We start from the raw sequence: 27,569 nt of genomic DNA on the forward strand, positions 1-27,569 counted from the left end.
TTTCTCCGTTATAAAAACAAGACAAATGGGGAAATGCTTCTACATCATTATCTCTTTTATTTGGGGAGGACAAAAATCACGTTACGGTTACACAGGTAGTATTTCTCTCTCTCTCTCTCTTTCCTTTTTTTCCATTACCGGAGGGTGTGTTTGTGTGTTCCATTAGATTCCTGGAAAGGCGTTCGTTTTTTCGAATTTGATGAAGGACTTCCCCACTGGGCATCCGCTCTTGTGCATGTGGTGCTCTACCAGGAAGACTGAGGGGAGACAGGAGAGCACTTTTCAAATATTTAAAAGGCCGCCTTACAGAGGATCTCTTCTTGATCAGCTCAGAGTGCAGGACGCACAACAATGGGTTCAAGGTACAAGAGGCCAGGTTTCGGTTGAACATCAGGAAAAACTTCTTAACTGTTAGAGCAGTACGACAAGGGAGCCCACGACCTCGAGAGGTGGAGAGCCCTCCAACGCTGGAGGCATTCAAGAGGAAATTAGACAACCATCTGTGACATCTGCTTTGGTTTGGATTGTTGTACTGAGCGGGGGGGGGGAGGGTGGACTTGATAGCCTTAGAGGCCCCTTCCAACTCAGTCATTCTAGGATTCTATCATCAGCATCATCACAATCACTATAACCCTAATCCAATTTGCATTCAAAATATTAGACGCACGGAAATACCCACAATTCTTCTAAATTCGGCTTGCAAATTCAAGGGAGAGGGTCAACCTTTAAGAGAGAGCGGGGAGGCCCACACAGAGAGGGCAGGCCTTCACAGGGAACGGGGGGGGGGCTTTTTCTGCCACCTTTGGGAGGGTCCCCAGTGCTGCATGAAACCTCTCCACTCAAAAATCAATTTTGGATGCCAATGACAAAGGATTAGACAAGGAGGCGGGGTGGGGGGATCACTATTTTTAATTGCAGTGCTAAAGTGGTTGTCAATGTTTTTGGCACACGCATGTTCTCGCCCGGCTGTTTGAGAACAGGAGGGTGGGGGGGCTGGGGGTGGGCAGGAGTGGGTTGCCTAAGCAACCACAGCACTCCGTTCTTGCCCATTAGGCACAATGGAGCCTGGCTGCCCTCATCCTGAGTGGCTGGTGGAGGGCGGATCCCTCTTCCTTCCCACCCAGCAGGAGGCCAAGAGGCGGCTCCTTCCACAGATCGGAACTCACCTCATTAAAAGGGGCTCCGGAGACGATGCGGAGGGGCTTGAAACCTTCCTGGAGGTCATGTGCAGACAGACCTGAGGCCATGACAGGCCAGCGTCCTGGAAGGGTGCAGGTGGAGAGTCATGGGGCCGAGCCCTGTTCCTGCCACAGCTCGGTAGAAACCAGTTGCAAGTGAGAAGCTCCTTGAGAAGAAGTGGGAAGGAAGGGTGCCTAAGAGTGCCGCCCTTTGGAAAAACTAGCTTCTTCAACACCTTCCCAGAATGACAGGCTGGCTGGTGGATTCTGGGGCTTTTAGTCCAAATAACATTTCCAAGCTTTGCTGAGAAAACCGCCCTGGGGACTGTAAACAGAAAGAGAGGGAAGGAGAGGCACCTGGTTCCACCTGGCTAGCTTTGTGTTTACCACTCTCCCCTGATCCAGGCCATCTGCACTTCTGCCATCACGTTTTGTCATCGTCCCTCGACCACTGCAGAAGCTGCCCAAAATGAAGGTTTGGAATGCACACTTTTAAAAATGGAAGTGAATGGAGGAATTATTACACACACACACACACACACACACCCTTTGCAGAGACTTCAGCCAGGAATGGCGGTTTTGGGTCCCGGCGCTACATCTGCTCTCTACAGAGTGCCTTCTGCATCGCGGCAACCCATCTCTGTGACACGATGGGCCCCAGCAGCACAATTCAATGGACCTTTAGCCACAAACTGTCTATGTAACCTTATTTTCTATACTTGGAAGGAAGGCTGTAGAAGCACATTTAATAAGCTTTCTTTATGTTGTGTCTTCCTCGGGATGTCTGACAAGGTGGCATGTTATTCATGAGAGCAGGGCTGCCTACTTGCTTTATGTGGGGATGGATCGTAGTAAATCTGGGGTGGTGAGGGTGGTTGTTGGCAAACAGTTTCCTACACGCAGAGCAGCCATTTCTCGAGAGGGAGCCCCTGTGAGCCTCCTTCATCCTGGGCATAATACAGAGAAAACAAAAATGAAGCCGAGAAGCCCTACCGGATTTCAGTGTGTGGACTCTTGCAGTTTAAGGGAACAAGGGAAAAATCAGATTTTCATTTGGGTTTTCGGTTTTCACCCTGCCCATCCCAGAATCCACTGGCAGCGTGTCCTCTGGGACCGGTTCTCCAGAAAAAGTAAATAGAGCTGTTTCTAGTCAGTTTCAGAATCTCAGGGCTAAGCTGAAAGAGGCCACGAGACTTTTTGTTATCTTTTTAATTCAGAATGTCAATACCTTTTGCTAAGATCATTTATTTGCTAATTCTTTATCTGCACCCGTCTCATCCAGCGTTACCAAAATACAGCTTCTAACCCAAATGCCGGGCCGTCTCATCCTGCACCAACCAGCTGGGATCTTAAAACCTTCAGGGGAGGGTTTTATTCTCTGCAAGTGGAGTGAATTACTAGTTACTTGTAACTGGTTCCTTCTAAGCTCTGAGCCGGAGGCCTGAAAAAAAGGACAAACCAGGGAAACAGGGCAGAGGCTATGATGAAAGCCAGGTGAGTTCTTTTCCCTGGAGAAGGACTGCGCGCGACTGAGGACACTTCCTTCACCCATTCGATCATTCCGTGGCTTGCTCTTCTTCTTTTTTTAAAAATTTAACGTGCCATAGCTTTTAAGAGGCAACTTTTCTGATAGGGGGGTTGCCATGTCCCTAGGTGCTTGTGCTCCCAGCCTAGGCAGGATCCATGTGCTTCAAAAGAGGGAAGGGGAAAACAGGAGTGAGAAACCCCTCCTTACGTGATGGGGCCCCAAGAGGGATGGAGAAAAGCCTTTCCCCTGAGGTGGAGCCCAGTTCTGCCCACTCTTTACAGGTTCTGCCCCATGTTCGGAGACTTTCACGGACGGTTCTGAAGCTTCCGTGTCCAGCTAGGATGGTTTCTGGACTTCCCTGTTCCCACCCGCCAGCCCCAGGGGCCCAGCAAGGCCCAGGCCGAGGAAGGGATCCGTGGGAATCCCAAGCCCACCGGTTTTAGGACCCCCTCATGGGCTGGGAAAAGTAGGGACCCAGCTCTCTCTCAGGGCCGAGAGAACACCCTCGAACCGAAGACGCGTGAGCCAAGAAACGGCTCAGAAGAAAAAGTGAGGTGCAGCATCTCCACTGTTCCCTAGCAACCGGCGTGCCTCTGCTTTCGGAGACGCGCGGCATAACAGCTGAGGAGGCCTCCCTCCCACACGGCTCCCCATCTGACGGCCGAGAAGAAGGGGGACCCCCCCCCTCCTGAGTCTGGGAGGGAAACTGGATTTCGGAGCTGAAGAAAACGTGGCTGGGTGTCAAGGCAACATCTGCTAAGAGCCAGAGGTCCCTGTTGAGCTGGCGGGATCCTGCTTTGCCATCCTTAAGTTGAGGGGAAAGCTAAACATGTCGCCTGCAAGTTTATAAACCTCCTAGGAAGAATGAACATGAGTGGGGAACCATCATCCTCTCTGCATCTTTCTCTGGGAAGGCAGAAGGGCCTCGGCTGGACTGGAGGGGGGGAGGGGGGGGAGGGGGGGTCCCCCCCAGGAGGTTGATGCTAGAGAGCTGTTTAAAAAGAGCTCTCTCCCACACCCTTCCACCCACCATGCAGGGTGGCTGGCAGCCTTTCAAACCCATGCGCCATGAAATCAAATGCACGGTGAGTTCCAGCCAGCCAGAAGAGTCTTCTGGGGGGGGGCAGCCCCCTTCAGTGGGGGCGCAGCGAAGAGGCATCAGATCTCAGGGCATGCCAGGGATCGAAAAGGGTCTCCATCCATGGAATTCTCGCTCCCAGCCAGGAGAAGGAAGAGCCTCGCCTCTCTCTTCGGCCTTGGTCGGCCTCACCTGAAATGAAACGTCCAATGCAATGTTCAAGGATAAGGACAACAAGGGCAGCAACAGAACAGGAAAAGACACGAATCTAATACCACCCATAAAAGCAGCAGGAGAGGAATGGAGGCTCCTGTTCGGGGGACTCTGGAGTGACAGGCTGTCTGGGCTCACGTCAGAAAAGTCCCGTTTTTAAATTATTTCTGCCCCCCCCGCCCCCGCCCGGCCACCCCAGCCAGTACAGCCACCTCCTCTTTGGGGGGCAGGGGGGGGGAGAGGAGATCAAGGGCTGTTTGCCTGCAAGTTCTGAAAAAGGGTCTAGACTTCCCGTCGGAAGGATCTCGCACCTTCTAGGTCCTTGCTGTGCCAGTTTCAAAGGCAAGCGCTTACAAAGTTACTTTCTGGCCTCATGAGGATTGTTTTCCAGTTACTTTTGGAAGGTGTTTAAGAGCCCCTCTTTAGCAGCAGATTGGCAAGGATTTTCCCAGTGTTACAGGCTGTTTATCTTATCAGCCCCGCATAGCAAGGGAGGTTGTGTTCTGTTGAGTCTTTCTCTTGGCGTTTGTGTGCTCTCCAGACGTTGCATCTGGGCAGAAGGGCTCTGCGGGGAAAGGGAGGCCATGACACTAGGTGATATTTTTTAGAACCATCATCAGCCTCAATGAGAGACAGCCAACAAAGCATAAGCACTGGGCAATCTGAAAGCAACAAGTAAACCAAAAGTTGTTTTTCCTTTTTTTCAAAAAAAAAAAAAGTCTCCACCGTGCTTCAGTTTCTGCTCCGGAGTCGTCGGGGGGGGGCCCTCTTCAGAGCCGGTCTCATTTCCCCAGCCTTGCCTCCCCGAACCCGAGCCCCCACCCCCGACCCCCGCATCCGATGAAGCCGGACCCCCGGACCTCTTCCCAGATGGCCCGCCTGAGGGGCCCCCCTGGAGAGAAGGCCCGGCCCCCCTGGCAGCTAAAGTGGTCCCCCCCCCCAGCAACTCATGGGGGGGGAGAAGGAGGTGGGAAGTTGGTTCCCCCGAGAGATTTTTCCGCAGTTGAAGAAATGCTCCCTTTTATGTCCTGAAAGCAAAAGTGGTGTTTTGTTGTTGTTGTTTTGTTTTGTTTTTTACAGAAGGTGGAAGCCCCCCCCCCCCGCCACCGCCAGCCCATGAGAACCCTGAGTAGTTCCTTTTCTGGCCGACACCCCAGAGGAGCCCTCCCTCCCTCCCATTGGCCCGGGCGAGGGCTGTCCAAGCCATTGGGCCGCCTGAGGCACCAGACCAAGGGGTACCCGGCCTTCTTGTGGGACAGGGTTCCGGGGGGCGCCCCGTCCACAAAACCCTGGACGGGGGGGCGGCGGGGGCTCCAAGTCTCTTTGCGGCTCCCCCTCCGGGTCGGCCTTCCGCGGCCCCTCTCCCTCTGCCGCCTGAGGCGTCTTCCCCCCCCCAACCCCCGCTCCCCTCCCCCACGGGCCCTTTCGCCAGCCCAAGACTGGGAGCGCGGGGGGGGGGGCGCTTCGCGGAAGCTGGCGGGGCGGAGAGCGGGAGACCAAACGTCGCCGTCTTCCGCGTCGCACAGCGCTCGGTGTCGGAGAGGTGCAGAAAGGACCACTGCCTTCGGCCAGCAACAGGCTGCGGCCGGAGCGGGCGGGCGGGCGGGCGGGCGAGGAGGGGGCTGAGGAGGAGGAGGAGGAGGAGGGAGGGCTGGCTCTCGCCTCCCTCCCTCCCTCTCCCCCCCCCCCGGCGCCCCCTCCAAAAGCCTGCCAGCCAGCCAGCTCGCCCGGCTCGCTCCGCCCGCGGAAGCGCTGCGGAAGGCGGAGGCGAGGCAGGCGAGGCGCGGGCGCCGCGGGGCTGGCAAGGCGGGCATCCCTGCCCTGGCCCGGCGGCTCCTCCGGGCGTCGGCGGCCGCGGCTGCAGCCCGGAGGGCATCGGGGCGCTCGCCGGCTCTGGATCGCGGCTGCGCTGCCCCCCCCCCCCCGGCGCCGCCCGCCATGGATTCGGACTCCGGGGAGCTGAGCGACGGGGAGGCGGTGGCCGCCGCAGGTAAAGAGCGCGCACGCACACCCGGGGCCGCCCCGACAGCCCTCCGGCTTGGCTCGGCTCGGCTTGGCCGGGGGAGGCGGTCTGCGCGGGGGGGGGGAAGAAGCCGCGCGGGGAGGTTTTTCCGGAGGGAGCGAAGGAGGGAGGGAGGGCGACAGAGCTCGCCTTTCGTCTTTCTTCCTTTTCGCCTTGGCGTGCCTTTGGGGTTGGCAGCCTCCGAGGCGAGCTAACCGGGGGATAGTGGGGCGGGGGGGGAAGGCTGGCGCGCTTTGGGCGGAGGAGCAACGCAGGCGGCAGCCGGGAGCGTCGGGGGGGGGGGGCAGAGGGCGGCGCGGCCCGCGGCAGCTCCGCTTGGAAGCTAGCTGAGAGCACGCTGGTGTTAGAGAGACGTGGTGCAGGAAGCTCTGGGAAATTGGGCTTCCAAGGGGCTAGCCTTGATTCGCACCCACCCGCTCACAAACACACACTCCGGGAAACCAGTCCCCAAGCAAGGCAAGATGGTCTAAGACCAGGGAGGTGGGAGAAACACCCCTTGTGACCCCCGGCCAACTGCCAGCCCTCTAGGATTCTCCTTGCCTACGGCCTCAGCTGTCTCTGCCCCAGGACCCCACGCCACCAGCTCCCCAGGGCTGGACCAAGTTACTCTGCCATGGTGACCAATGCAGCTGTCAGCTATTCATTTGGTGAGGAGGAGTTCGGTACCAGCCCTGACTGCCTGGTGCCGCCCCCACCCCCACCGCTGTTAGGAAGACCAGTCCCTTCTGGGGGGGGGGGTGAGAGAGCGGAGATGCTTTTATGATGGCTGCCTAGACAACTGGTGGTGACCGACCGATAAAAGCTGGTCTGACATAAACCTTAGATGGATAGATAGAAGGAAGGAAGGAGCTGATGACAGATGGATGGATAGAGAGAGAGAGAGAGAGAGAGAGAGAGATCCTGTTGACTGTTGCCAATGATACGCAAGCTTTTTGTGTGGAACATTGGCCTTGTGGTGCAGTAGAATGTATGGCCTAGATGGGAAGATTAGGGGAACATGGGGTAGGGACCTGAGCATGGCTCCTAAGCTTGCTTCCTGGGCTGGCCTCTCTCTCTCTCTCTCTCTCTCTCTCTCTTTCTCTCTCTCAGCCTGGTGCTGCTCCATAGGGTTCTTGTCAGGAGTCAAAGAGAAAGGTGGATGTTCCACTTTGGAAGAAGGGTAAGGCAAGTGTTTAAAAGTGAAAGAAATCTATCCCTCCACAAGGACTTCTGGATCCCCCTGAAACCCTTTGTAACATAGCTGAGCTGGTCTTCTGTGGCAGAAATGCTCACGAAGTGCCTTGGAAAACTCCCCGTTGGCATTGGGCCAGAGCTTCCCTGGGCTTCGTCCCACTTCGCCGGACAAAGGGCGTGGGGGTTCCTGCCCCCAGAGGTGCCAAACAAGCCTAGTTATCGGGGGACGGCCCGGGAGAAGCTGGGGGAAAGGGACACCTGCAGCTGCCCCACTGGGTGAGAGGGTAGGGGTGGCTGTCTCTCGTGATGATGGGCTGGGCAGATGCGGGCGTGAGAAGCGCCATGCTTCGTGGGCCATCACACTCGAGCTGTGTTTTATTCTGGACTATCTGGCCGTGGTGGCCTCGCTGAAGGGGTGACAGCGCAACACTTTTATGCCTAGAAAGACTGGAGTGGACCCATGAAAAGATTGCTCCAAAGCTATTGGGGGAGGGGCTTTCCCATCCTGTCGCCAGAATCCCTGCGGATTTGCCATAGTCTCGTCTTGTGGCTGCTAGCCTTGCATCTCCTCCTGCAACTGAACTACATCTCCCACAATCCCCGCCCGCAGGGGGCTGGGGCCTACTTGAGCCTCAGAGACCTAGGAGCATCCAAAGAGCCCAGACTGGGAGCCAGTGGCCAACCCACCCCCTGGCAGAAGCTTGGCGATCCGTAAGGCTTCCTTGGCTGGTCGCGTGCAGAAGTAGTTCCACGGATCGGAATAGTTACCTTTTTTGGACCCTAACTCCCAAGTGGCAGCTCATGAATTCTGGGAGTGGCAGTTGAAGAAAGCAACTTCCCCAAGCTTGAGAAAGCTGCTTTGCACCGGTGTCTTGCCATCCAGAGAGTGGGGACGTAGGCGGGCAGGTTCAAATCCCCACGGCCCCATTGAGGTTTAGTGGGTGAGCATGGGGCCACTGGGCCCCACCCTCTGGCCTGCCTCACAGGGCCGTTGTGAGGGTAACAGGAAGAGGAGGAAAGCCGTGACTCCTGCCTTGAATTCATGCACGGAAAGGTGAACTTCAGATGCAACCGAAGCAAGTGTTACTTGACTGTCCAGGGTTGTCAAAAGTCAAAGAGGTCCTCCTCTCCTGTTCCCTCGTTAGGGCCTCTGACAGCAATGACTTGTTTCATCTCTTTTGCTCTTCCAGGATCTGACCTTTGAGGAACACATTTCTCTGTCTGGCATCTTTTTTTAAATTCTTAAATCTTATCTTCTTTTCCCCTCCCCTCTGTGGAAAACGACTGGTTCATGTCCCAGATTATGGGACAAAAACGGACACCTCCTCTTTGCAGCTCCCGGCGGATCCGACACAGGATGCCACCCCTGCGTTAGCAATTAGCACAGGAGGAATTCATTGCTCCTTCCTCATCGGCAAAGGAACCAGGGAAGCTCCATTTCCTGCCAGCCCGGGATATTTGCCAGAACGTGTCCAAAGCGGTAGTCCTTCCGAGCTCTGATAAAGATTGAAAAAGCATGCATCTATATAACAGGCGTTCGTATCTTCTTTAGGTAAGGCTTAGAGGAACCCATTTATTGGACCAATGAGGAAACGAACTACCTCTGCAGAAAGACACCTAGGGGGAGGGACAGCCAAGCTCGAGGCAAGGAAGCGTTGGTCAGAGAGAGAAATGAAAAGCCGCTCCCTTCTGCATTGATTTGGCTCTCGGACCCGCTCACCCACTTATTGGTGTCCGCTCTGTCTGGCAGCCGCCGTTCTCCCCTAGCCCTTCCTGGCGTTTCTAGGGGCTCCCTGGCGGCCATTCATCCAAGGTCTAGGCATCCAAAATCGGACTGGAAAATTCAGTTTAGGGGAGGCTACGGCTTCCGGAACCAATGCCCAGCACAGGAGTGGGGTTGCCACCTGGCAAGGAAGAGGGGGGCCCACATGACGCTCTTTGCACTCTTTGGAAGGAAGGTGGAATTACAAAGCAGGGCAGCCCAACCATTCAGCCCCTTTCCTCCCTCCCTCCGGTCGCCCTGATCACCCTGATCATGGTGGGCACCCTTTCACTGATGCCCCTTTCACAACATTCCCGCATGTGGAAGGCAGAGATGGCGTTCGTTCCATGTGTGGCTTGTCTCTTTCTACGTTCGTTTATTTCTTGGTAGCAGGGAGGGAAAACCTGCGTGCCTTGCTTCCTTGCGAGCCGTTCTGTGACTCCCCCCTCCAAAAAATAATTGTTTTACTCACCGCTCATTATTTGTTTGGACCCACGGAATACTTTTTCCCTCTGTACCCTGTTCTCCCCCCACCCTTTTCCCACCACCCACTGCTCCACTCCACAGCTTTCTGTGGGCGTCCGGTACTTAGGCTGTCAGTCAGTGCATGCGCAGGCCAAACTTTCAGAAAACAAAATAAAATCCTCAGGGTCTGGGGATGGTTGTGATTTTTTTGAAAAAGAATAATCAGCCGGATTGCTCTGACGGACAGACTGACCGGGAGCAGTGGTGCGCCCAGAGCGTGGCTGGAGGCACAGGGACCCTTGTTGTGGCCTCAGAGGCAGAGAAGCGCATGGGGTGCTGGCGCGTTGCCCAGAGCTGCCGGCCTAGCACCATGCTCGCCTTCCCGTTTCCTGCAAAGCTGAGCTCCTGGGTTTCGCCCATGAGGCCACGACTCGAAGCAGCGGGTGGAAACTGAGGCACAGCAAACATTTTTCATTGGGGGCGCAGGTTGGAACCATTCCTGTGGACAGGAACCCCCCCCGCACTGTCCAACCTGCCCAGTCTCTTCCACAGACAAGCGTCCGTATTGGCAGCCAGGCGTTGCACGCTGTCCTTTTCGTGCGCCTTCAGTGTCTCTGTATGCCGCTTTGGAAGGACCAGACAGAAGCCGTGAACCAATAGTTGTAAATGATGGAGAGAAAGGGTGGGTCCCAGCATTAGGAAGTGAGAGCTTCTTCCACATTTGCTCTTGTTTCGTGCCCATTATTATTTACGAACCTTTTAATACCCCTCTGGATTTAACTAACTGGGCTGCAATGCAGTTTATCCGGTTCTAATCCTTGTGTTAGGGGGACTCGTGAAAAGCCAGCCCTGGTGCCCCTCCCTGCCCCCCCCCCCTTCATTCTGGTGCCTGCCCCCCTTTCCTGATCTTTCCTCGGCTTGTCCTCTGCAGCTAAGCTTGGATCCACTCCCACATCAGGATGGGCGTCCTCTGGTGTCCTGGAGGTGCCCGGTCCCCCTGCCCTTGCCTTTTGGGTTCTCTCTCCCTCTGCCTCTCCTCTCGGCTCGGCTCAGCTCCAGTGAAACTGGCGCAGGCAAGGAGCCCCACCCTTGGTGATGCCGACATCAGTTTAGCTGAACGCCTGCCGCCACCTGCCCCGCCTGCACGAGTAGTGCCTGATGGGGAGGTTAGGCAGAGGAAAAGCGTGCAGGCACCACCCAGGTGAAACCGAGGAGGGCTTGCACGACCCGGACAGTTTCCCCCAAGGTGGAGGGCGATTAAGGAAACTGCCGTGCCGTGGGTGCCAGACAGCAGAGGAGGAAGGAAGGAAGATAGACAGGGAACAACAAGAAAGGAAGGAAAGACCTGGTCAGAGTTCTTGTCTCTATCGTGGATCTATTGTAATTTGTGCCCCAGAAGATCTTTATGTACAGGAAAGAGAGGTTTACAACTGAGGAGCAGGGTGTGATTAGTATTGTGGAGATGGCGATGCCTGGGAAGCTTTTAAAACCAGTTCAGAGATGCAGTCACAGGCGGCAAAGTCCAGGAGCCCTGCCAGGCCACGATCCCTCTGCCTTCCTCTGAGAATCTCTGCACAGAACCAAATCCCTTTCCCGCCTATTGGCCAAGAAGGTGTGGAGGACTCGGGCACTTAACGGGCATGCTTTCAAAGCCGCACCCTCAAGGCCAGGGGCATCTTGTCCCTCCGAAGGGCACGTTTGCATGTGGGGCTTTTTACTGCCCTCTGTGAAGATGGATGCAAAGCAGGCACAAGGCAATGAGCGCCAGGGCGCAATGGTAGGCAGGCCTGGCCCACCTCCCTCTGCCCGACGTTGCCTGGCCCTGGTTTGCCACTTCTGCCGGGTCCCATGAAACCTGTGATTCCCAGCCGTCCCTCCGGAGAGGCAGGAAGGGTCCGGCCACAGGTCGCGTGATGCCCTTTGGGCGTCCAGGAACCCAGAAAAGCCTGTGCGGTGCCGCCTGCCGTCTCGTATCTGAGAAGAACCTGAGCGGAGGAGGGCGGGATGTTAATTACAGTGTGTGCATGGGGGGGGGGGGGGCTCCCCTGAACCTGATGAGTCTTAATTAAATCAATTACTCAAAAGATGGAATTGCTGCGCAAGCTGGGAAGGAAAGAGAGCTGAATAGCCTGGAAAGAGCTTCCAGCAGCATCACCCCAGAGCGCTCGGGCGGCCTCTCTCTTGGTGGAGGCACCTTTTGGAAGAATCACCAAAAGAGTCACGGGAGGTGAAGGCCAGGTCAGCTGCAACCGGGACCAGGGCTTGCGTGCGTGCCTGCGTGCGGCCGGCGGCGCCATTGTCGAAACCCATTAGACGCCTTGTCTTGGGATTCTGTCCACCACCAGCTGCAGCTTTTGCTGTCATTTTTCTTCTGGCCGGGAGGGCTGGTGGCCATTAAATTATATGATGTATCATCTCACCCTGATCATGGAAAGAAAAATGTTTCCAGTAAACACAGGATCGGATTTAAAGGTTATTTATTAAGGCAATTCTAGCTCGAAAGCCAAGGCATAATTTATTTGCTTTCTTCAGAACCTTCGATTATCTAATTTGCATTGCTCAGTAAATCATTTCTCTCCCCCCATACACCAATTATCATATTTTTAAGACCTGCGCTAATACCGTCATCTCACAGGGAGGGCATTCAGAGTTTTCCCCAGATGAGGAAAACTTCCTCTTGTGAAGAACCAGAACGCACAGTTTTTCACAGAGCCAGCAGCCACCTTTTTCTTCAGTGTTTACATTCAGGTTTTTGGAACGGGTGCCCCTGGGGGCCCTCTCCGGCTCCACCCGGGCCCCTCTTGTGCAACGGGGCCATTTCGGAGAGCGGAGAAGGCAGGAGCTCAAAGGCTGAGCGGCAGGGCTGGCTCAGCCCCAAACATTCTCTGTTCTAGAATATATATCCCGCTGAGCTGGCCTTAGGGGTGGGTCTGGGGCCACGTCGTCGTCCAGTGGTCCTGGCAGGGGTCGGCTTCCACTCTTCCTGGTATTTTCATTGGCTACGTGATGGCGTCATGAAGCCAAATCAGAGTGAAAGCAAGAAACATCGCTCTAGGTTTGCTGCCAAATTCATTAGCTGGTCAAATCTCACCGGCCGTGTCCAGAATCCAAATTGCGGGGCCGTATTTCACTGGCGGCATGTTAGTGTGACAAAGCCACACAGGAGCAAACGTCGGGAGCAATTTCCTCCCTTTGCTTTGGCAACGCTGACATGACATACTTGCCATAGTTAATAAAAATAACTGTAATAATATCAGTGTTAGCGAGTTCTTTCAGAAAAGAGCTGAGACATAAAAACATAAGCCATCTGAAATACAGTTGACGTGTTTTGCCAGCGACAACAAAGACGATGAGGTAGTGGGTTTGGTTTTGTCGCTGGCCATGTTTTGATGCTGAAAACCACACTCTTGTGGGCTGTCCGAGGGCGAATAGCGAGGCCGTGAAGGAACCCCTGTTTCCTCTTCAAGCGACGCCTCTAAAGAAGGATGAGTAATCTTTTCCCGTCCTTTCGTTTGCTTCTGAATCAGTCCTGTTGGCTTTTTGGCAGAAAGTGCCTCTTCGGAATAAAAATAGAAACCATAATTCGAAACTTCAATTTCTTTGCTTCCTCTTCTTTTCCTTTCCTTCAAGGAAAGAGAGAGAGAGAGAGAGAGTCACTCATTCTCCCTCAGAAACAAGATTTTCCTCTACCCTGAGCTTTCTAGAAACAGAGAGAAAAGAATTTGCTTGTGATCATTGACTTCAGAGGGATCACCCAACTTGCTCTCTAATCTTCCAGCTTCATTACTGCAACCGTACTTTCCTGGAGAGGAGGGGAGTCCATGTGTGTCCCCCCCACCCTGCAGCCCCCTCTTGCCAATCCACTTGTCATGGCCAAGGAGAGAGATGCAGCCCAAGAATTCAATGGCCCTGAAAGAGAGAGAGAGAGAGAGAGAGAGAGAGAGAGAGGAGGGCAGGCATCCACCCACTGGCTCATTCTTTCGCTTCGTTTATGAAACGGATGGATTAAAGTGCTGGGTAGCTCCAAGGTTTAGGTCTCTGGTTGAAGAGTCCAAGGTTGAAAGTTTGGTTCCCCCCACGGTGCCTCCTGGACAGGGGCTGGACTGGATGACCCACAGGGTCCCTTCCAGCTGTGCCGCTCAAAGATGATTATTTCTCAAGTCTTGAAGCCACTTGGTAAAGGACTTTTCCAAAATGGCTGGCTTAAGAAGGAAAGAGCCATGCGTACACCTCACGGTCCAGATGGCAAGGTTAGCACAGCTATGCAAACAAAAGATATAAATTTAATTTAAAGCCGTTTCACCCAACCACTAGTCCACAGTAAAAATAAATAATAATTTTAAAAATGCTGAATGGTTAGGGAAGGGGAGAACTGAAGGTCATTTTTTTAAAAAAGGAAAAAAAACAGCATCATCACCCACTAGAATTCTCTTTCGGTTTTCCTTGTATGCCCCCCCTTTTTTTTTTTTTTTGCAGCAACAGGGGCTTCCTGGTTGCCCACTCCTGCCCCCAAATTGGGGATTTATGTGAGAAAAAGTACAGCTCAGTGGTGCACCTCCTCAGAGGAAGAACAAGTGGGAAAGCACACACACACACACACACACACACACACACAAACCGGGAACACCCCAGTGCAGGGCTGTGCAAGCGCATGTGGGTTGGGTGTTGAACCCATCGGGTTGTGTCTGATTGCTGAGCGTGCCGGTGGAGGGAGAGGAAGGATGATATTGCTGGGGGTGGAGGGAGGATGTGCTTCAAATAGTGCTCCATGTGTTATGCCTATGATCATCATCATCATCATCATCATTATTGTCATTAGTCAATAATAATCTTCTGGAAGGTTGGTGGAAAAGCCATTAAGAGCAGCCCTGGAGCAGGTTTGCTACGTGTGCCTGTGGCTCTTTTTAAAAGAAGCCACCTGCACAGACCTTGCCTTCCAGGGAAGCAAAGAACTGCAAACGGGGTTGAGGGTTTTATACTTTTTTTTTAAGTCCTTGTGCTATAGTTTAGGATGGCTGCTCTCTGCATCTGTCTGCGCTCGTGGAAGAAAGAAAGGGAGGCGTCTGCGCAGGACAGTGACGAAACCTGCCCGGCGGGTGGTGTTTGTTTACAAGGTTTCTCAGAACTCCCCTTAACAAGAGGTTGTGTGGGCAGATTCGTGGGTTTTGCTTTTATGATTCATGGTTTTGATGTTTAACGTCGGTTCGTGGCGTTGACTTTTTCAAAAACAATAAAACAGACCAAAAAAACCCCACCTTAAATAGTGCTAAGGTGGCATCTGAATAAATCCAGCAACTGAAAAGAGCAGAAATGCCAAGATGTTTAAAAGCCCCTGAAACAGAAAACCCTGGGAAAAGTAAAAAAAAAATGCTTAGTAGAGACGGAGAAGACGGCAGCGTGGGTGCAAGGCCAGCCTCTTTGGCAAAGGGATGCCACCATCAATCAATCAACCAACCAACCAGCCAACCAACCAATCAATCAAACAAACAAAAACAAACCCCTCCAGGCCATCAGGTGACCAGTTGAGGTCTTGTGTTCCAGAGGGCAGGACTTGGGACAAGGGGTGCAAATGGCAAGGGAGCAGGTTTGGGGGGCTCAGATGAGGCAAAACCTCCTGTCGGCACACGCTGCTTGACAGCAGAACACCCTGGTCCTCCTTTGCTGGCAGAACCAAAGCAGAGTGGGGCAATATGACCAGGGTTGAGGAGGTCTGGGTTCAAATCCCTACACAGCCATGGCAACTCCTTGCTGGGGGGCTCCTGGCTGGGAAAACCACTCCTTGGACATGTTAGGCCTGCCATCTCAAGATCCCAAAGAGGGATCTTGCCAAAAATGGGAAGGGGCTCAACAACACAGAGCAAAGACCAACCAAGGTGAGCAGAGGTGGGGGCTGCCCTCCGTCCCCAGGCCAAAGGGAGAACTTATATTGTTGATGGGAGGGGCCGAAGGGGGGAGGGACCAAGAGTAATAGCAGAAGCTGCCAGTAAAGAAATCTTCATTTCAAGATTTCAGAAAGGAGAGAAAGAGCCGATAGAATAGCTGGGAAACTCCAGACTGATGGTGTTATTGGGGGGGGGGGAATGGGGGTGGCTTTCTGGTTGCCCCCCCGGGGGAGCACATGGTGAACCCCAAGAGGTGCCATTCAGCCCCAGGGGCTAAGAACATCACCCCCCCCATGGCGTAGCCGCATTGTGCAGGGTAGACACAGAGTCCTCTCTAAGAAGCCAACCCTTTCCGACCTTCCCATTCGGCCGTCCCCTTTGGCCCTGGCTGCTTCCATCCCCACTTTTGAGGATCGCTCCTTGTTCAGCCGTTTGTCAACCTTCCTTTTTCGATACAGTCTTCCATCTGGCTGGTAGCCGATGTTGACGACTTCCGAAGGTGCATTTACACCATGTCTAAAAGCTCTCCGGCATTACAATCCGATGTAAAATGAAATATTCATTGATTTCTCCCCCGGCCGCGCCAGAGTCCTTGGCTTCCGACATTGTTAAAGAGAGGAAGGAAAAGAGACCGGAGGGTTAATCTGAGTCATAACATGGAAATCTGTTCGTACCCTTTCAATAAAAGGCATGTTCTTTCTCTCCCTTCTTCTTAGATGTCAGCTGTTCGGCGCTTGTTTAGCAAACTGGTCTCTGTTGGAGAAGATCATTATTTTGCCGACCAGAGATGATTTCCTGATTATTATTTTTCTGATGAAAGGTGGATAGATTTGGGTTGGGGGCAAATCTTACACAGCCAAGGCCCCAGGTAGCTGATGAAATTCGTTACTGCAGGTCATCAGGGTGGCTCGCTGGCTTTAGAAGGCCTGAGGTCATCCTACCATGCAGTGCCCTGGAATATCCAGATAGGACAAGAGAGGAGATGATGAGCCAAGATTGTTCTTTCTTCCTTTCTACCATCCTCATCATCATCTCAGGATCAAACTGTCCATTACAGATGGCCTGCTGTTAGAAGCTAAAGCATGCCTTCATGTCCCAGCGGGTAGAATCGGGACGAGATTGTGACCCATCCCGAAACGGAGCAAGGTCATGGACAAGCCAAGGGGGTGGGCAGGAGGAAAACTCAGGCGGTGACAGTTCTCCATCTTTCGACACTTCAGAAACTCCTGCTTCTGACACAGCTTTATCCAAAACACGGTCTGTTCAAACGCTGTCAGATTCCAGGTCCTGAGTTTTATCTCTCACCGTCCTGTAGGCTTGTAAATGCTGCTGAAAATTAGTCAAAGGTTCAAAGCTAGGCAGGAGGAAGATATGCTTAGTGTGTTGGAATGAGGTGTGTGGTGCGTGTGGGCATCTGGTGCCCACACGCCATGGCGCTGCTTTTCGTCCCCCTCCTGGAAAATATCTTTTGGAGAGCCTATGACTTAATGGATGCTTCTGGATAAAAGGGGGGGGGGGGACAGCCAACCAGCCAAACTGCCAAGTCTGGCGAGACTGTGAGGCAGTGGCCAAGCATTTCACTTCCATTCCGCCCTCTGCCTCTGTGTGTGTGTGTGTGTGTGTGTGTGAGAGAGAGAGAGAGAGAGCCAAACCTTCGGAATGGCAGGGCAAGCATACGAATGAAGTGGGAATGAAGTTCACCAGCCAGCCCCCCCCTCCCCGCCGGCCCCTCTGGCAGAGGAGCAGCCCTCCTCACCCTCCCTCCTGAGACTCCTTGGCAAGCCGGAGGCTTCCTCGCTGCCAGTTCTTAACCCTCCGCGAGTAATCATTGCCCACCACCCATGTTCCCTCATTTCCTGCTCCTGAAGCGAGAGAAGCTCCCCAGAGCCTTGGCAGGGGCAGCTGCAGGCGGGCAGGCGGGCGGGGGGGTAGCCAGCAGAGCCAACCCCCGGGTCCCCTTCCACCAGGAGGAAAGTTTTGAAGTCAACCCACAGAACAGCTGCTCCAAACCCACCCTTTGGGTCTCAACCGACAAGCCATCTGTCTAATCTGGATTTTTCTTTAAAAAAAAAAACAAGCACACACACACTCCTCCCCCCCCCAACCACTTGCCTAGTTCTGGGGTAAACTGGTTTGTAATAACCTGTCCATGGCCTTTCATTCCGTGTCCTTTCCCTTCTTTTTGCCTTCTGTGAGGAGTGAACCCCCCCCCCATCTGTCGGGGCTGGGAAGGGGGGGGCACCCAGAAACATGTCCGAAAAGCTGGAAACGAACTGTTGTGGACGCACACAAGGGAGGCAGAAAACAGTCAGTCAAAGTCGGTGGAAGAAGCCGTCGGTTGAAGTTACTTAAGCCGAGGAGGGGCAGCCATCTGTCCGGGGGGGGGGGCGTAATTCCTTCGCGGCCTTAACTCGATGACCCCAGCCTCCTTCCCCGCCCTTGGATTTTCTCATTGCCTTCCTGGGGCCCAGAATATCAGCTGTGCAACGAATGCCAACTGGCTCTGTTGCATCCATAGCTCGTGCCTATAAATGCCCTAGGACCTCTGTGTGTGTGTGTGTGTGTGTGTGTGTGTGTGTGTGTGTGTGTAGAATCTAACTTCATCATCATCACTTTTTTTAAAGCGTTTCTGTGCCTAATGAAGTTCACAGAGATGCTGGGGAGAAAACGTAGCCTCCTGTTGGCCACCCTGACTTGGGGAAGTTTGGGAACTACTGCAGTAGATTAAAGCCAAGATCTTTTGTCAGGAATGGGATCCTTCCTTCCTTCCTTCCTTCCTTCCTTCCTTCCTTCCTTCCTTCCTTCCTTCCTTCCTCCCTTCCTCCCTTCCTCCCTTCCTCCCTTCCTCCCTTCCTTCCTTCCTTCCTTCCTTCCCTCCCTCCCTCCCTCCCTCCCTCCCTCCCTCTCCTTCCTTCCTTCCTTCCTTCCTTCCTTCCTTCCTTCCTTCCCTCCCTCCCTCCCTCCCTCCCTCCCTCCCGTCCTTCCTTCCTTCCTTCCTTCCTTCCTTCCTTCCTTCCTTCCTTCCTTCCTTCCTTCCTTCCTCCCTTCCTCCCTTCCTCCCTTCCTCCCTTCCTTCCTTCCTTCCTTCCTTCCCTCCCTCCCTCCCTCCCTCCCTCTCCTTCCTTCCTTCCTTCCTTCCTTCCTTCCTTCCTTCCTTCCTTCCCTCCCTCCCTCCCTCCCTCCCTCCCTCCCTCTCTTTCCTTCCTTCCTTCCTCCCTCCCTCCCTCCCTCCCTCCCTCCCGTCCGTCCTTCCTTCCTTCCTTCCTTCCTTCCTTCCTTCCTTCCTTCCTTCCTTCCTTCCTTCCTTCCTTCCTTCCTTCCTTCCTTCCTTCCTTCCTTCCTTCCTTCCTTCCTTCTGTCCCGACCCACCCACCCTCCTCAGCCCCGCCGACCTTCGCTCACGTTCTCTCTCTCCAGCTTCCACTGAACCTTCCGAGGAAGGGGAAGAAGCCAGCGGTGGAAGGGAGCGAAAGTGGCCGCCGACTTTGGCAAACCTTGGTGTAAACATGGCCTAATAAGGAAAAACCAAAGCAGAACTATTCCATCAAACCTGCCGTTCTTCCTGGAGCTAAAAATAAGGAAGCAAAATGGAGACACTACTAGGGGCTGAAAGGATGATGTCACAAACTGGGCAGATAAGGCGATGGCTCCATGGAAGAGCCTCCTGGAGGGAACCGGGGGGGGGGGGTGGCAGCGATGCTGCCTTCCACGACAACCATTCGGAGTGTCCATATCACATTAAAAAGAAGAAGAAGAAGAAAGGTTTGTGTGTCTGGGGACGAGGGCTGCTTTCTGCACAGTGGGGGGGGGGGAACGTGTCATCCAACCAAAGTGAGGCTGGGCAAGCGGAGAGGCAGCGAGGCCATCCAGGGAGTTTCAGTCCTGGATCTTCAGGGTGCCCATCCTGTCCCCTAAATGCCACTCTCCTCCTAGCCGGCTGTCTTGGATGGGCAGCTGGGAAGATAGAGCTGGAGGGACTGCCAACAGCTGGGGGGGGGGAGGAAGGAAGGAGCTGATGATGGAGAGAAGGAAGGAAGGAGTCATTTATCACTCCTCTCTCTCTCTCTCTCAATGGTTCCTGATTCTGAGGAACTATTGAACCAGACTGCTTTACAGAGGGAGGCCTTTCCTCTCAAAAAGGGGACACATGCCCCCCCACCTTACCTGCTCTGATGTTGCCGTGGCAACCTGAAGGGCTCTGTGGGTCCGAGACGATGCCACCGGTGGTGCCACTGAGAGGCCACGGGGCAGAGGGCCTTTTTCTGCTCACGAGAGGGTGGGCACCCCACGACCCTGAAGCGGGGAGCCTCCCACCTGCAGCCTCCCCCCCCCCCCGCTGGCCCATCTCTTCACAGTGGCCACTTCGTTTCCTGAGTATTGCATTGGTTTTAATGGGATGATTAGGATGATCTTTCATAGTTCATCTTCCGTTGAACAGTTTGCCTAAGTCTGGCTGGTTGGAGAGCCACGTTTCTAAGGATCGCCACGGGGGGGGGGGGAACCTCACAAGATCCCTCCCCACCTCAACATTTCCTCAAATATTCTGACTTTCTCTGTTAATAACTTTTCTTGCTTGCCGTTCATTCATGCGAGGAGTTGGGGCAGGAGGAACATGGCGTGCACGCCTCCCTTTTAAACCTCGTTGAAAGATTGGGAGGGTAGCAAATATTTTTGCTTTTAATCCTAACACGAGAAACCCCGTCCGCTCGCCAACCTAGGGGATTCTGAGGGTTTTTTTTTCCAAATCAGATAAGGAGCTGGAGAAGCGTGGGATGGATGGACAGCGGTCCGATTTGCCCTGGCTGTTTGCAGTGGCTGCTCAGCATCTTTTGCTCCAACTCGCATGGCTGGGGGTGTTTAGTCTGTGGCCGTTCCCCATTTCTCCTTCCCCTTTCGTGAGCTAAGGAGAGCCATTCATCCATCCCCTATTTACTCTTAGCAAGAATTATTATGGCCTGCTCCGTTTGGAGTGTATTTCTTCCTGACATTTGTGTACGCTCAGAGTCAACATGAAGCTGCTGCAATGTTAAAAGTATTTAAATATTTTTACAACATGCAGCGTGCAGCCTATTAATACCAGTTATTTTAAGCTCGGGACGGATGGCTCGTTCCAGTCAAGTAAAAGGCTAGGCAGTAAAATCTTCATTCGTGTCACCAGGAAAGTGAAAGAGCGGTTTCCAGCAATCTGGGTGTTTATCATAGAGGTGGTCTCAAAATATCTAACTCTGCCTGCAGTGTGTGTATCCTTTGTGGCCCCAGAAAAATCCCCCTTATTTTTTGTTTAAAGGAAATATTTAGAACAGGGATTAAGTGATGACCTCTTGATTACATCAAGCATGGCGGGGTGGGGGCAATTCACCCGCTGTGACTGCCTGGCTCTAAGGAGTCCACGGAGAGTCTGCAGACCACGCTCGCTATGCTTCGAGGCTTTGCCTTGGGCTTGGAAAAGTTACTTTCCCCCACACAGCTCCCCCAAAATGCCCAACCCTTAAGGCCCATACTCAGCTTGGTTAAGGGATCCTGGGAGCCATCCTTCAGAAAAGTAAACTTTTCCACGCTTGGGATTTGAATGATCACAGAATCACAGAAAAATGAAGTTGGAAGTCTAGTCCAGTGGTTTCCAACCTCGGGTAACCCAGGTGTGCTTGGACTACAACGGCCAGAAGTCTTCACCACTTGCTGCCCGGTCAGGATTTCTGGGAGCTGTAGTCCAGAAACGCCCAGGTTATCCAAAGTTGGGAACCACAGGGTCTCCTTGACGGGGTTCACGTGAGCTCCGGATGCCCTCTCTGGCTGCCAAATGGCGGGGAGGGGGGGTGCCACGAATTCCAGCAGGACAGCCGTGTTTGCTTTTTAAAAAGAAGGCTCCAGTGTCGGGCAGGACTGTCTCTCCCGGACCTTTGGTCACTCGGTTCTTAGGCAAACGGAAGTATCCTGGGGCTCCTCTCACCATCCTGCTGTCTACCAACGACAACTGACACCTGTCAAACCACGAATTCCTCTCTCCCCCCCCCCCCAAAAAATAATAGTCGTTGTTTCCAAAAATAATTCCAGAAATAGCTTGAGCAAATAGCGGTCGGCTAAATAGGGACTAACTCGCATGCCAAGGTTTCAAGGCTTCATTTTTTGGGAGTCGGGAGGGGTGATATTTAACGATCGATATGCCAGACTTTGGGCGTTGGGTTTCCACGCGCACACATGTTGCCTGCCTTGCATAAATGCATTGTTCCAAATCAGCAGCAAAAGAACGGAGCGCCTCCTTCTTCAAATTGGCAACCTTTTGTACCTTTTATGCCACCATCTGGAGGCAGAATATTTTGAAAATCTCATGCAGATGTTTGGGTAGTTTGTATTTACTCCGTAGGGTGGGTGGGAAGGAAACAATAGGAGACAATTGCATTTTAGGAAGATGTTTCTCTGTAATTACGCAGGCACAGCCCGTATCAAAGAGCAACTCAGGACTCTCTGATCTTTCGGGGCTGAAATGTCACATCTGGAAAGGGACTGGCCCAGATGTTGAGGATAAGAACAAGTACTGACAATTATCTTGTCAAGAATAGCGATTATTTTTATGTTATTTTTTTCAGTTTTGTTCAGTGGGTAGCTAGGGACATTTCTGGTTGTACTGATGCAAGCATAATTTTCCTTTTAGCTGCCGCGTGAGTAGGAGCCACACTATAAATATGTGCCGTTTGTTTCAGGGATACTCCACGTACTGCTTCATAGCTAGCACGGCCTGTCTCCACTTCTGTAGTGGCCAAGAAGGTGATGTTGCAAACTGCACCAACTTGCCAGAGTGTTCGGCCTTTTGGCATTTGCTCTGAAGAAGGGAAAGCTTGCACAGTGTATGGGGTTTTTTGTTTTTTGTTTTTATTGGTGGCCTATAAAGGTATTGCTCATTTTTGCATTTGCACCGTTCCAGCTGTGGCTCATCTGAAAGAAAACTTACATCTCGTCATACTTATTTCTGGAATACTCCGTTTGTTTGTTTGTTTTGCTTGGTAACAGAAAATCAAGATGCTCATAACACTGCACACACTGGATGGCTTCTCCAGATAGGGGGACGTTAACAATAACCTGCCTGTCTTAAAAGTCACTGCAATTTAATGCCTTTTGGTGTGTGTATGGGGGGGGGAAATGACGCTTCAGGTTGTGAGCCTCATCTATGCTGCAACGGTTCCCAACCTTGGGTAACCCAGATCTTCTTGGATTACAACGCCCAGAAATCATAGCCAACACAGCTGGTGGTGAAGGCTTCTGGGAGTTGTAGTCCAAGAACATCTGGGTTACCCAGCACTGCCGTACAGCCCCGGCTGCTGAGTGGCCTCGCAGAGTGGCTACTCTTCATCTCCCAGTGTGTTTGGTTTTTTTCCTTTTTCCTTCAGCAGAGCAGCCGCTGAGCCTCCCTTGAGACAAGACTTGGTTGCTGAGCAAGTGCTGAGAGCAGGGAGAACAGCTGAAAGGGTCGGGGCATTTTGGAGTCCTGGAGATCCGACCCGTGCCTGGAGGAAGCAAATCTGCAGTCACAGCAGCACGGCGGCCTTTATTGGTGACGGCCGTTGCTCCCAGGCTTTTTTCTTTTCTTTTTTTCTTTTTATCCTGGAAACAATTTCTGTGACTATTTAGCTCATTAAAAATATACTGAAGACGTAATCTTTTAATAATAGCTGTGGCTGCCTGGACCCTGAGCTGCTGCAGAAATGACAAGCAGCGAACAGCAAACCTTCAAAACCTTCAGCTCCTATGAATTCTTAAAGAAAACAATTACAGTTGTGTTTGGGAACCCAAGCAGGATCAATAAAGGAAGCATATCATTTTTTTTTAAAAGAAGAAAGCATAGCAAGGAACCACAGGCTGAGTTTCAAAGTTGTTCATAGAAGACAATGGCTTCATAGATGCCCGTGGTTGCTTAGAAAGTATCACAGGTATACTTGCCAAAAGTAACTTTTCTAAAGTGTACCCTCAATTACAGTGCAGAAGTGTCCTTATTGCCAACACTATAGTGGTGAGAGAAAGAGACATTATAGAGATCTTTTCATTAGATGGAAAATTCCTTAACTTGTGATAGAGTCAGAGTACCTCTTCCCCAAGTTTGCCAATCCTCTTGCTTTGTTTTGTGGTTAGGCTTCAGGACAACATGGTGGCACTGCAGGTTAAACCACAGAAGCCTCTGTGCTGCAAGGTCAGAAGACCAGCCATCGTAAGATCGAATCCATGTGACGGAGTGAGCTCCCGTAGCTTGTCCCAGCTCCTGCCAACCTAGCAGTTCAAAAGCATGTAAAAATGCGAGTAGATAAATAGGGACCACCTCGGTGGGAAGGTAACGGCGTTCCGTGTCTAGTTGCACTGGCCACACGACCACTGAAACTGTCTACGGACAAACGCTGGCTCTATGGCTTCGAAATGGGGATGCCCGAGAGTAAGACATGACTGGACTAAATGTCAAGGGGAACCTTTACCTTTACCTTCAGGACGTGAGAATGGGTTTCCTCTGAAGTCTGATTTTTCAGGCATGAGATTAGCCATTTCTCCAAAAAGCTGCTTCAGTCACCTCTCTCCAAGACTAACATTTATGCAGCTTTAATGATGCATTATCTCAAACTATGGTTTCTGCGCTCAGGTTCAGCCGGCCGTGGGCTTCTGGATGTAGAATGCTCTCCTTCTGGTATAAAATTTCCAACCGATATTTGGTTATTTTCTCCAGCGTTTATTAGGATGCAAGGTAGGAGCAGAAGCACGACAGGGTGGTGTTTGCATTTGCACACCCGTGCTCTGATCTTACCTGTGCCTCCAAAAGTTACCATGTACTGCACTACAAATGGAGGAACAGGTGACACCTTTAAGTGGCCATTAAGAATAGAAGGCAAACAAACAACAAAAAAACAGCAAGCTTTTGATGATAAACCATCTTCTCCAAGGCTGTGCATCAGGTTCTTGTGGTTAGCTCCAAAATTATATGCTGTTGTTAATCTCCCCACGCCGCGTGGCTGATGCTAAGGCCACGCCAGCTTCTTAGTTGGAAAGGGGTGCCGTCTGCAAAAAGCCTATGGAGGGGGAAGGGGGTAGTGTGGATTTTATAACCCGTCTCAAGGAGAGTCATGCAATCTGAGCCCCTGTCATTCCCCCCTTCTCCACTTTTTTGAAATTCAAAGGATTTCTTTTTAGTGAGGGGAGTTAAAAAGGCTAGCCGCCTGGTCTGTTTTTTGCTTTATATTCTCAAAGGTCGATGAAAGGTGTGTCACCTGTTCCTGCATTTGTGATGTTTCTACAGCCATCATGTGGCCTTTCCCTGTTTTGTTTGTTTGAGCTGCTTGCCCCACAAACCCAAGAGGGAGGGCGAGCGTGACTCCCTGGGGCCAAACCGAGAGTCCCTTTCAAGCTGCCCCGAATGCAGCAACCGGTCGGTGGAAGCCTTCCGCTCCGCCTCTGCTTCTTCTTTGCCAGTTCTCACCACCTACAGAAGCATATTTATTTTTAATTCTCCATCAGTTTTTCTGCTGCATTTTGAAGGGGGGGGAGAGGAAGGAGGAGGGAAAATAAAGCCGTATGACTTTGAAGAGCCAGTATGCACTTCTCCCCCCCACCACCCATCATTGTGCAAGCTTAGCCTAGAGCAGCTGGTTGGTTTTTCGTTTCCAGACACACGTGGACTCTCAAGAGCTTGACAGCTTGCATTTTTTGCTTCCACCGAGGTCGGTCCACAGATGCCGTGGACCCTCTCTTGGCTCGTCTTCTTCCTGAGCACCTGCCACAGACACCTTCCAGGCATACCGAGCTCCACAGAGATGATCCCCCACCCTCGGCAGATCTCACCCCTTGCTGGGGGAGGGGCTTTGCAGCGGTCCAAGTTCTTCGATTGGGGGGGGGAGAAGGCCCAGCAGGTTCAGTCACACCCTTCCATGCCACTGAGGGTGACCGAACAAAGAGGAGTCGGAATTTGGACACAGAGGGCGAACAATCTAGAGAGGAGGAAGCGTTCCTTCACCGATTAAGGCTTCGTATGGCTTTCGGTGAGCCGCAAACCCACAAGGTCCTGAAAGCCAGAGGGTCCCGACCCCTCAAGCCGATGCGACGACCCACTTGATGTGAAGGGCGATGAGGTGGGGCTGCCGCCAGCTACCCTCCGCTTTAATATGTTTGCCGACTAGCAAGCTTTGTTTTGAGACTGGAGATTTCAGGAGTTCAGCACAGGAGTCCTTTTCAACCCTGTTTTTGTGAGCACAAGAAAATTCTCCCTCGGTCACGGTCTCCTTCATCACAGCTCTCCAACACAAACACACTTGGGGTTCCATTTGCAGGATATCGGTATTGTTTCTGGACTGGGTAGGGAAAAGTTTGTTGCAAGTGAATTGAAATTAACACCTCCGCCCCCGTTTCTCTTTCCCTCTCCCTTGCTTGCCTCCTTTCCTTCTCTTCCCTTCCCTCACCCCTCACGCCGACCCTGCCATTTCCCTCAGGTCCAGATAATTTTAGCGCCAAGAGCCTTGCCCTCCAAGCCCAGAAGAAGATCTTGAGCAAAATGGCCACCAGAACGGTGGTCAACATGCTGATCGACGACACCAGCAGCGAGATCTTTGACGAGTTATACAAAGTGACCATCGAGCACCTGAAGAACAAGAAAGAAGCCCACAAGATCATGAAGGACTTGATCAAAATCGCGGTCAAGATCGGGATCCTGTACCGGAACAACCAGTTCAACGCGGAGGAACTGGAGATCGTCGAGAAGTTCCGCAAGAAGCTCAACCAAGCCGCCATGACCATCGTCAGCTTTTACGAGGTGGAATACACCTTCGACAAGCAAGTTCTGTCAGAACTGCTCCACGAGTGCAAAGAGCTGGTCCACGAACTGGTAGAACGGCACCTGACGGCCAGGTCTCACGCCCGGATCAACCACGTCTTCAACCATTTTGCCGATCTGGAATTCCTCACCACCCTGTATGGCCTCGACAGCGAATGCCGGCCTCACCTCAAAAAAATCTGTGACGGCATCAACAAACTCCTTGACGAGAAAGTCCTCTGAAACTTGCCTCGGAGCCCGAAGGGCGTCGTCGCCGGGAGACGCAAGGAGAAGGTTGGGACCCGGGCCGGAGAGCCGGCTTCCCGGATGTGCAACAGAACCTCCGGATCCCCCACCGCTTGCTGCCCCTAAAGAAAACAAAACGCTTCACGGCGGTACCCGAAAAAGACAGCGAACCTTTTAGCGTGCAGGGCAGGCCGTTCACGAAAGGGAGACCCCCCCCCCACGCACACATGCTACACGCCATGATCTCCACGTGAGGGTGTGTTCTGGCTGGGAGCGGATGTGGCCATAGGAAGGCTAGAAATCCACGCTAAGTCAAAAGACCCCCATGTCCACCGCAGGAGTAGAAGGTGGAAAGCAGCCTCCCAAGGTTTGATCAAGGGGTGTGTGTGCGTATGTCTCTCTCTCTCTCTCTCTCATATCGCCACATCAAGGGCAAAGCACAACAAAGGAGAAAGAGCTTCCTTCAAGGTGTTCCGTTTTCCAAATAAGGATCCAGATGGACTATTTATGGCAACTTGGTGGCAGAAGATGGCGGGAGGGCACATGGATTTAGAGGTCCCGAGTGCTTGGAGCCAGCCAGGGGGAAGCACTCTGCACGGAGGCCACTTTTGTTCCCTGCTGGGGGGACTGCTGGGCAGACCCCCAACTACCCTCTCCAAATAGCCTCCCTTAAGTCGATGCAGGAGAAGATAATAGATGGAAGAGGAGGCCCATCTGGGCTTACTTCAAGAGCCGTGGCTCAACCGTTAAGAGGAGGGAGGACGGTGGGGGCCTGGCCCAACCCAGCAGGCTGCCTTTGGTGGCTCTGTCGTCTTCCCAGTCGCTTTGTAAGCTGCAAATCGCCCCCCACCTCTTGCCCCCGCACCCCCAATTCCGAAGGGTCGGATACCTTCCCGCAAGTTACTGAGCAGAGGCTTGGCATTTTCCACTGAGGTCACTTGAGCTTTCTGGCTTTATTTACCAAGCCGCCAGCCAAGAGACCGTTCGCCAAACACCCCTCTGGCCCTTGAGCTCAACCGGTGGGGCAGCTGCCTAAGCCCAGCCCTCCAAGCCAACACCAAAACCCAGTTGCATTTTGCTGCCACAGCCATCAGCAACTCGGCTGGTTTTGGGGCCTAGCCTTTTTAGCTTTCCTTCTCCCTGCCTGAAATGTGGGTCCTGAGGAATTTCTCTGGGAATGAATACACACACACACCCCTCGGTCTTAAGGAGGCTTGCTGCCCCTTTGGAAAGAAAAATCAAGG

At 52.9% G+C, this 27,569-nt stretch overlaps 1 protein-coding gene across 1 annotated transcript; it reads left to right on the forward strand.

The window, feature by feature from the left end:
* Positions 1-5,713: 5,713 nt before the first annotated feature.
* On the forward strand, positions 5,714-26,644 carry TNFAIP8L3 (TNF alpha induced protein 8 like 3). The gene is made up of 2 exons (XM_072982246.2): positions 5,714-5,987; positions 25,760-26,644. Exons 1-2 carry the CDS (start codon positions 5,936-5,938, stop codon positions 26,320-26,322), a joined length of 615 nt encoding a protein of 204 aa, XP_072838347.1. The 5' UTR covers positions 5,714-5,935; the 3' UTR covers positions 26,323-26,644.
* The last annotated feature ends 925 nt before the right edge of the window (positions 26,645-27,569 follow it).

Source organism: Pogona vitticeps, chromosome 12, assembly GCF_051106095.1.
Source record: "Pogona vitticeps strain Pit_001003342236 chromosome 12, PviZW2.1, whole genome shotgun sequence".
Classification (NCBI taxonomy): domain Eukaryota; kingdom Metazoa; phylum Chordata; class Lepidosauria; order Squamata; family Agamidae; genus Pogona; species Pogona vitticeps.

Excerpts from the sequence above, each read along its gene's own strand:
- TNFAIP8L3 (XM_072982246.2), top strand. The coding sequence starts at position 5,936 with ATGGATTCGGACTCCGGGGAGCTGAGCGACGGGGAGGCGGTGGCCGCC. Across the intron at positions 5,988-25,759 it reads GGAGGCGGTGGCCGCCGCAG|GTCCAGATAATTTTAGCGCC; the intron begins GTAAAGAGCGCG and ends CATTTCCCTCAG.